The sequence below is a fragment of the Apteryx rowi genome, unplaced genomic scaffold, assembly GCF_003343035.1.
Source record: "Apteryx rowi isolate R43461 unplaced genomic scaffold, aptRow1 scaffold_903, whole genome shotgun sequence".
NCBI lineage: Eukaryota > Metazoa > Chordata > Aves > Apterygiformes > Apterygidae > Apteryx > Apteryx rowi.
The window spans coordinates 245,623-256,124 of record NW_020451209.1 but is presented as its reverse complement, the minus strand read 5'-3'; the positions used below and the strand labels follow the sequence as shown (position 1 = coordinate 256,124).

The window sequence follows — 10,502 nt, the reverse complement described above, 5'->3', positions numbered from 1 at the left end:
GGTGTGTGTCTGTGAGCACCTGAGCACACGTGAACATGTCTGTGCACACATGTGTGCACGTGTGTGGGAGGCATGTGTCTGTGAGCACCTGAGCACACGTGAACACGTCTGTGCACGCGTGTGGGAGGTGGGGTCAGCCGGGCCCAGGTGCTGCTGGCGCCCGCCCGGGGCAGGCCTGCCCAGCGCCGAGCCCGGCTGCGTCCCCCTCGGGGGCTGCTGGCGCCCGCGGAGCGAGCTGCACCTGCGTCCTGGCCGCGGCGGACGCCCCTGCAGGTACCGCCGGTTCCCGGCCGCTGCAGCCCGCGGCAGGGCCCCCTCGCGCTGCCTTTCGCATGGCCGTGCCGCAGGCCGGGCCGGGCCGCCCACAGCAGCCCCTCATGGGCCAGCACGGCTGCTGCAGGCCACTGGCCTGCCCGGCCCCACGCGGAGTGGCCACGGGGACGTCTGTGCCCCAGCCCTGCGTGGCAGCCATGGGGACGTCCCCCGTGGGCAGGGCCAGTGCAGGCCCCGTGTGGTGGCCACAGGGACGTCTGTGCCCCAGCCCCAGCCCCGCGCGGTGGCCATGGGGACGTCTGCACCCCAGCCCCAGCCCCGCGCAGTGGCCACGGGGACGTCTGTGCCCTAGCCCCACGTGGTGGCCATGAGGACGTCTGCGCCCCAGCCCCAGCCCCGCGCAGTGGCCACGGGGACGTCTGTGCCCTAGCCCCACGTGGTGGCCATGAGGACGTCTGCGCCCCAGCCCCAGCCCCATGTGGTGGCCATGGGGACATCTGTGCCCCAGCCCCANGCCCCATGTGGTGGCCATGGGGACATCTGTGCCCCAGCCCCACGTGGTGGCCACGGGGACGTCTGCGCCCCAGCCCCAGCCCCGCGCAGAGGCCATGGGGACGTCGCCCGCGGGCAGGGCCCTGCACCAGCCCCTCGTGGCTGCCACGGGATGTCCCCCGCGGCAGGGTCCCCGTGGGCTGGGGGAAGCTCCCTCCTGCTGCCGCTCCCCGTTTTGCCGGCGGAGGACGGGAAGAGGCGCCGCGCTTCACTGACCTCAGCCCACGCGCCCGGCCGGCGTGGCGGGGGGAGCCCAGAGCGCAAGCCGTGCTCCAGCGGCGCCCGCCGCAGCGGGGTGCAGGCGGGCATTGTACGGCGACGGCGCTGCAGCAGGACAGACCGCCCTGCGGCGGGGGAGGCTGCCTCATCCTGTGCCGCAGCGTCCTCGTGCTTCCACGGGTGCTGTGCGGGACGCGCGTTTCAAGCGCGCAGGTTTTCCTGCGTCGGTCTTGTGCAGCAGGGGACAAGTGGTGCCGCCTGGTGTGTGCTGAGCTGGACTGTCCAGACTGTCACAGGGCGCCCGAGTGAGGCAGAATTGCTTTCTAAAGCTGTTCGGGGGAGTAAAACAGCAACACAGGAAATACGAATTCTGACAATACGATTGTAAGACTGAAAATTGAAAGGCTAAGAGGTCAGATATCCAGGATAAAAGAGGTTTGGGATACAGCATGTCATCTAAACACACAGATCTGCATTTGTAAGCAGTGTCCATAAATTAATATTGTAGGAATTATATACTTGATATTTAACACATGAATTGTGCTCTGCCATTTGTATCCGGTAGAATTTACTTATTCAATTTTTTATAAATTCTCTCAAAGACAACTTGCAGAGATGAAAAATCCTAAGCTATACCTTATGTATACAAAAACTGAAAAATATGTATACWAAATTATGAGCTTTGGTTTATCATCTGAATGTAGAGTACCTTTTCCATATTCCCAATTGTCATATATGACAATGCTATTCAGGGGCAGTGTCAGAACAATTATAAATTTGTTTGTGAGATGCTATCTGGAATGTTTTATATAATTTGAATCACATATGTACAGAAATTAATTATGTAAGGAAATGTTCAAACTGGAACAGCTGCAGGGAAGGGTTAGTGGGATTATCAGGGGAAATGTAGAGCCTATTTTATGAGCTGCAACCAGAAGAGCCTTGCCTCTTGAAAGGCAAGGCAAGGCAAAGCTGACAGGGATATGATTGTTGTCTATAAATATGTAAAAGGTGCAAATAATGAGGCAGCAGAAGAGTTATAGAAGGAAAAGGATAATGCTGGCAAGAGCAATGGCATAAAATGACCAGACGCATGTTTAGGATGGAAATTACTGGAAGGTTTCTCATCATTAGAGCACTGAGATTTAGGAACAGTCTTCCAACAGAAGTAGTGGGACAGGAAGATCTAACTATTTTAAAAGCAGATCTTGACCAGTTAATAAGGAAACTGCATGACAGGATAACTGTAATATTAAGGAAGCTTTCATTGACTAGTCCTGTATTCCTAACACAGCGTGACATCAGTGCCTTTCCCAGCCCATCATGAGACTGCTACTAGCATAACGTGAAATCATATCGCTGGAGATAAATTGCAACGGGCCGTCAGTGTAATGGGCAACCTTCAAAAAAAAGAGCATTAAGTGCTTTGGAGGCAGGAAGAGGGAAGAGTAAGGAAGAGCAGCCCCCTGCTACGTTATTCCGTCCAGGAGCTGATAGTCACCCTTTTGTATCACTCAACAAGCCTCTGCCTCCTCACAAGACCGAATTTGAGAGAAACATCAATTGGCAGCTGTTCCAACCCTCATTCCCAACCCCCTTCCCACAGATTCTGTTCAATTCGGGCTCTTACTGCCCACATCCCAGTCGAATTTGGTGTTTGTGTACAAAGAGGAGACTGGCTTTTTTGCACTGATGTTTGTAATTTCTATGTTGCATTTAGTCATTCAGATGCAAGGACTACTCAGTAATGGCTGGGAAGATCCCATGTGGAGCCAAAGCGGAACCTAGAGTAGGGTGTTAGATTTCTGGGTCTAACCCTGAGCAGGGAATTACTTCACCTGCCCAGATGGAAGTACAGAAAGGAAGGTGGTATCTTAAATCATACCCTTATGGGGATGTAAATGCTCAGTTTTGGGTTACAGTTGGGAAGCTGCTTCCGTTTAGGATGCCAGGACTCTCTCCTGAAGCCACATAACTAATTTGCTCCTTTCAAAAGACAAGAAGAGAYTGGTCCTTTCTGCTGAAGCTGTTGTGGTTATTGCCACTAATAATTTCAAACRCAGAATATGCAAGGTATGGATTTAATGCCTTTCTCAGGGTGAAGAGTCCAYTAAGATATCCTACCTCTGAGGCAAGTGCCCTGTCCATCAGGTTAAAAGCTATCATAGAAGTAAGCCTGCCTGTAAGGCATTACCAAGGAGCGCAAGTTCTAGACTGCTCTGAGGCTACAGCCGCTTCCCGTGCACTTACTAAAGCCCCCTCAGTGGTGGTTGCCTGTCTACAGTTATGTTCTGAGACTTACAAGTTATGCAGGTCTTTATCCATTTAATGTGTGTGTTGACTTCTTATCATTCTAGTTTCTTAATCAAGGTGTCAAAGTAAGTGCCGTATGTGGCTTTATTAATCATATATTTAATCTCATCAAAAAGATATTACAGTATCTAAAAAGTTTTAATTCTGAGAGTTCCAGCACATCACTCAAACAGAAATCCCTCATGATAACACAGCTTTCCTCGGGGCATTCTTGATGGGTTTTGGGAGTTGGCCAGTTCTGTCAGGGCATTTGGATGTCTGCATTATACATCAACTTGTCCTTCTTTTACTCATCTGTCAACACTTTGCTTCATAAACATTCAGGATCATTTGCTGCATCATTATCAGTGATTCTGGAATAGACAATACCTCTTTTCTAAACTGCTATAGTGTTACRCTTCCTCTCTTTTTAGGAGAAAAAAAACTTTTGAAAAAGGTTATAATAAGTGAGTTTGATGATATGGTAAGGTGACTATTCTTACTAAGGTTTGGTGATTTCATGTTAGTAAAAGGGCAAGTCTAAAACCTCTTATATATTGTTGGCTGTTAGCACTAGTGTATAGAAAAATGAGTAATATCTTTTGTTACGTGGGATCTTGAATAATTTTATTTTCAGGAGCTTGATTTTATGCCAACATTTTTTTTGTTTATTCGATTTTATTCTGTTCATCCTGAACTTTTAAAAGAAATGCCTTCCTTACCAGGCTTGCTAGACGAAAAGGCTGTATCCACAGAAGAGGTATACCAGCGGCCATCCACACTGCATAGCCCATTCTCTGCATGGCTTCCTTTTTTTTTTCTAATAACCCCACTTATTTGTGCAGCTTGATCTGTTTTCTACATGGGAATACTCAGATTTCCCAGGGTTGTGAAGCCTAATCAGAAAATGGCACATTTTTAAACCAGCTTGTTTGAAACTCAAAGCTATTAAGTATATTAAAACAGTGACACCGGTTAAAATCCAAGCTCCATCTCTCCCCCGAACTGGCCTCTGACAGTGTCCCACAGCAAATGCCTTGGGAAAAGTGCAAGAACAGGGTGAGACTGCAGTGCTGCTGGCAGAGTGACGCTCCCCTTCTCCGCCTATTTGCAGCTCAGTTTTTGATCCTTCTATAAAATTTCTGAGTTAAATTTTATGTATGTTCCATCTTCTATCTAATTAGACAAAAAATAGATTGTTGTAGAACCCCAGTAGAAACATTTCAACTGAATAATTGTCATTTATAGATATTATCTGCAATTTCTCCATTAACTAGCTCCTATTCAGTGGGGGGTTACACTGTTTTTTATAGTGCTATGGTGACTAAAAGCAAGTGTGTTTAAATTAAATGTCACACAGAAATAGAATTATACTCTGCTGATGCTCCTGTCTTTAGCACCTAAGCTTGTATATAATCCTATTAAAATCTGTTGATTAGTGAGGTCTATTTCCCATGATGACACAACTGTTTTTTAATTTTGTTATTGACTGTGCACCATGTCGGTGTTTCTATGGTTTTGCCTGGCATGTACATTATGACAAATGGGCTATTGTTATGTGCGTGCTCTTTGTTTAAACATGAACATCACAGTTACCCTGGAACTTCCGCAGTTGCGAGATGTGTTAAAGGTTGACAGTAATGGTTCGAAGAACTCCTAGGTACAAACTTCCCATTTCTGAAATGTAAAACTTGTGGTTCTAGCAGCTGCTGTTTAATATCCTCTCTAGCCACTGATGGCAAAGAGAGTAATTAATCATTGCTTTTTTCTAAGTGCATATCAAAGTATTGATTGAACACTTTCTACATCATTAAAAAATATATCTTTATAAGTTAACAGCAGATTTATCCTAATTCCAGAATTTCTTTTGTTCCTGATGTGTTTGACAAGTACCTTTTATTCTTTAATAATTTAAAGAATAAGTTTTTATTGTCCTTAAACCTGGTGAATGTTATTCTTCACCATTTTGCATACATTTCCTTGCCAATAGTTTGTATTCCTTATTATAGCATCTCAAGTTTCTTTTGGTTTTGCTCCCTACTTCTCTGTAAACAGACCACTGTCTTAGTAATTGTCTTTCTTAGCAGTAGGGCTGTAGGGTCTCTCTTTCTCTGTAAATACGTATATTTAAAGATATGCACACATACACACTATATATATTATATATTGTATATTGTATGTTATATGTATAATGTATGTATATGTATAATGTATACATGTATAATAATATATAGTATATTAATATACAATATAGTAGTGATAATATTATATATATAAAATGTACATAAATATTTATCCCAATAAGGCATTTTTAACTTAAACTCATTATTCAGATTTTTGTATTTGTTTCTTCCCACTTAGAGTGAAGCAACTAGCTCTGACAGTTAATAAGTTTTGTTTTATTGAGCAATAAGTTAATGTCACATCAACTGCTAGAACTAACGTTTTTCACTCATGCACACTGAATTACGGTGTAATCCCTTAGGCAAGCCTCTCTATCAGTTCTCTTGCTGCTTAAATGAAGATATGATTTTGCCATAGCAACCAGTTAGACTCGTATATAGAATTACTTAATTAGCTAGCATCATCACAGCTGGGGGTAATTGGCATAGGCTGTAAGAGAGAGATGGGCAGTTTACGCTGTATGTCAGATACTGTACAGTGAACTGCATATAAATCGTATGACTATTGCTAAGCAGAAATTAATTAAGAGACCACAATTAAGAGGAAATGAAATTCCTTCAGTTGATAAAGAACACAGCTGATGAGGGATCCATTTTACTAAAGCCACTTAAAATAAGCTTAATCCTGTTAAGTATCAAGAATGAGAGAGTTCATTCAAATTCAGGAAAACTGTTTCAGTATTAAGGGTGAGTTTTCTCTCTGAAACCAGTGCAAGGCAAAAGCTTTTGTTTTTAGCTTTCTGGCTCTGAGACGGGTTTTGCCTACTTGTTTGAGAAAGCATTGGGGCTTGCAGAGGGGAGGCTTAAGGAGCCTCATCACAAGCAATAATGCCAGGCAAATATTTTTCCAGATTTAGTGAAGTCATTTAGTAAATTCTGCTGTAAACTGTAAAGCTCCAGAAGAGACACTGATTAAAGTGGTACCTGGCGGTTTTTCATTTTCCACTGAAATTATCTCAGGTTACTAGTCAAAGCAAGATACATTTACATATATACATGATATATATAAAACTTTTTCACCAATTCTGAAGTGTTAGCCTCGAATTTGAAATTCAGTCTGTGATCATTCTGTTTTGTCATCACTGACAAACATCCTATAAATACAGGTCTTTTCCTGCTGATACCTCAGTCAGATGGAAGTGCATTTCTCTTTTCAAGACCTACAGAAATTCTTCCTCTGAAGTGCTGGGGCTTGTAGGAAATACACTAGCGTTTCTCCTTAGGGAACAGAAAAAAATTACATTACTCAGCTGAACCTGTGACAAAATTAAGAGCTGCCTATAGGAATCCATACGGGCCATGTAAATCTAGAGTCAGTTTATGCTTTTACTAAACCTTCTGGGGATTTACACAGCTGTAAGAGGAAGGAATTTGTTCTAGTTCGTATTGAAGAGATATGTGCAATTATACAACCACTTTTCTGGGCGCAAGCAGATCCATATGGTTACATACTACTGGATTTGGTAAAACGTATTTTTAAAGTATTTTTTATATCCTTAGAAGGAGCACTGAGTGCTTTGCGCAGATATGTTTAGATTTAGTGAAGGAAGAGAAGATTTTAGACAGCATCCTTGCTCATGATGGAGGAAGGAAAATAATTTTTGCAACAGGAAAATGCTGGCTCTTGAGCTTAAGATATACGTGTTGAGGGGAAATGGGGGGGTGGGGAGGAAGCAAAAGTCGCGTTCAAGGCCTGTGGATGTGTATATGCGAACACTCTGCTTCTAAACCTTTGAGCCGAGCCGTGAAGTTTGTTGCRGGCTCGGGGCTGAGCAGTTTCCTCTGGTTCATTCGCTGCGAGGCGTGGGAATGACGCGGGACCTCCCTGGAAACACGCTCCTCCTGCTCGCTTCTCGCTTCGTCTCTGCCTGTCGTTCCACAGGAACGGTCAAATCTTCTTAGAGATTGCGGGGATGGCTCCCCAAACACCATGCGTGCGAGGGTATGTAGCGGTGTTATTGGATGAAAGGCCAGATGTTTGGAAGGAGACGTACAGAAAGAGGTGGGAGAGAGACTGACCGCACTGGTTGCTCTCGTACCCGGGGACCCACGGTCTCCCAGGGCACTATAGCACCTTTTCTGTTCCCACACACGCAAGATCCAGGAACCGAGGGGCCCTGACCTTCTGCTTCCTTGTGCGAGCTGTGCCTGCAGCACGCACAGCACCGCCAAGCTGTGCTGACCAATATCTCTGCACCGCTTGGCACAGCGCTGTGATGCACGTTAAGCACAGTTCCCTCCATGCACAGCGTTCCCGGCATCTCCTGCCAGCTCTGGGAATCAAAGCTGGTGTTTGACTGGAACGTGCTTTGTCTCGGCGTTTCTGACATTGCAGATTTTTTAAGGCTTGCTGCACTCCATGTTCTGGAGCAGCGTGAGATACTGCTGGGTAACCTTAATGCCGCGTTCACTGAGGTTTTTGTCACTGAGGGGAGGCTAACCCTGGGTATCAGATACTCTGAAGGACAAAGTCTGTTCTTTGGGGTCCACAGTGCAACATTTATGTGCACGCAATATTTTCTTGCTGCATCATGCTGGCCTTTTTTGATATCATTGCTGTTATTTGTAGGAATTTTTCCTGTTCGGATGCAGATGGATAGCTGGACATCTAGTATCCATGTTCAGAAGCCATGAATTCCAGAAAAGTAACCTCAGAAACACGGAGGGGGTTTCCTGCTACTAAAGCACGTTCCCAGCAGCCGTTGCGGATTCTCATTGTGGACGTCACGTCGCCTTCATGGACCAACACCTCTTCGGTGCTCTCTGAAGCCCTGGAAAACACGCTCTGTTTGGCATGCAGTTTGGCAGGTCCCTGCCGCGTTCCCCTGCTGAGTCTCTACGTGGTGCAGAACCAGCAGGAGTGTCTGCTTCCCTTTATGGTACGTATGAAATTGTCTCTTGGGGTCTAACAAACATGAATGCAATAGATTGTTGCAGTTCAGTAAAGAAAGTTATCATTTACTACAAGTTTATAACTAAAAAAATGAACCATTCTCAAAGGTTTTTTTTTTTTTTTTTTTTTAAGTCTTCATGGAAGAAGTGAATTTTGTAAAAAGAGGGGGTGTCATGTCTTGGATATGTGAAGTTGCTCATGTGCATAAATTAGGCTTCGTGCTGTTCTCTTCTGTAACTTCAGCTGATCCTGTCATTCCATACTCTACTTTCTGTACTGCTTCTCTATCAAACTTATCAAATACAACTCTACAGCTGTAATAATTTGGATGGTGAAATGATCTGTATACCTGCTGATTGTACAAACATTTCCAGTTGGGGAGGGGTTCCGTGAATTTTAGGGGAAAGGATCAGAATTCAAAATATTTTTGACAAACTTGAGAAATGTCCTGAATACCTAGATCTAAGTCAATAAGAACAAGTACTTTACTTGTCTAGGGATACCTAGCAGCATAAATACAGATGGAGAATTACTGGCAGCTCTGCAATAAAAGTTTGGATTATAAAATATGATAAACTTTACAAGAATCTATGAAGCCAGACTATTAGAAATAGTCATACTGAGCACTCTCATTCATGCAATCTAGTATAGTATGGCATAAACCCTTCCATTTTATTTAGCAATGGTAAAAACTCTCTGGATTATTTTATCAAGTTTTCATATCTCAAGAAAGGTATAGACAAACCACGGGAAAAAAAGAAAGGCCAACATCAGTGATCATAAATCTAGAAAATGTGATCTGTAAGAAGACTGTGGCAAATGGGGTTGTCTGTTCTGTAGTATAAGTTATAGATAATATGACAAGGATAACTAGGGGGTACCTATAGAAGATTGTCTGGAGAGATTGTGAAATCTCTCTGATTAGAGACTTTAAGAACAGATGCTTGTCTTGCTTCTTAGGATGAATTTACATATAATTCATCCTGACATGGGACTGCGGAGATAGACTAGGCAATCTTTTTCACAACTGGTTCCAGGCCTATTTTCTGTGATTCTGCGTTATGTCCAAGTTAGTTTGTAAGTGTTCTGGGCCAAACACTGTCTTTTATATTTGTTAGGTATGTCCTGACGCTGTTCCAAACTGTGCTGGCTGACCTCTGATCTCGTTTGGTAGTTGTGGCTCACTAGAGTGCAAGCGCGCTTCAGACACGATCCCCCCGACCGTCCCGTCATGAGACTCTTCCGCTCAAACTAGACTCTTGCTTATGTAAACAATAACTCCTCGTTCTGACAGTCATAGGTTTTTAAGGACAGAGGAACTCTCAGATCATTGTCTGGCTTCGTATTACAGGCTATTACATTTTACTAAAATACCCATATACCATTAAAGCACTTCCTCCAGAAAGACATCTAGTTTTGATCTGTGAATACTACAAGAATGAGAATAATTTCTTCCAGTAGTTAATCATGGTCACTGTGGAATTTGCACTTGGTTTCTAATTCACATTTATTGGCTTTAACTTCCAGGGATTTGTTCATATGATTCCTCTTTTGGCTCGATTAAAGAAACTGCTTATATCTCATATTTTCTTCCTCTAAAGGTAATCAAATCCTCTCTCAGTATTCTAGCTGATGAATGAAAGAGAACAAACCATAAGTCTGAATGTAAGACATTTTTACAGTCTCTTAATAACTTCTAAGTCCTTTTCTGTATTCACTCTTCCGTTTTTTCAAAGTTGATTCTATATATGGTCACTGGGATTGGATGCTGTTCCAATACCAGACTCAGAAATACTGTAAAGAGAGCTGAAAACAACCCCTCCTCCTTTTGACATGACTCGGGATCACATCAACTCTTTTGACATAACACTGTGATTTTGTGGCACTTGTCCAAGATGGCAATGCCTACACTCAAGCGCACGCAGTTCTCACCCCGAAGACTTGAGTCAGTTGTGCATAGCCTGTTGATAGGCGTAGTGCTCTAGTGTGAGCCCCTGCTCCCCTCCTCCTCAGCTTTGCTTGTGTTTTCTGCCTAGCGAACCATCTGTTTTAAACGTCTGCTTGTGTAACTAACGCTGTTTTTCAGAACT

The 10,502-nt window shown here is 44.0% G+C and overlaps 1 protein-coding gene across 2 annotated transcripts in view; it reads left to right on the top strand.

The window, feature by feature from the left end:
- Positions 1-10,502, top strand: part of M1AP (meiosis 1 associated protein) — a 40,698-nt gene that overhangs the window by 2,142 nt on the left and 28,054 nt on the right. For both annotated transcript variants that reach the window (XM_026091478.1, XM_026091479.1), the window contains exon 2: positions 8,089-8,398. In XM_026091478.1, the coding sequence (XP_025947263.1) occupies positions 8,150-8,398 (249 nt within the window). In that variant the 5' untranslated portion in view covers positions 8,089-8,149. The remainder of the gene's footprint in view (positions 1-8,088; positions 8,399-10,502) is intronic.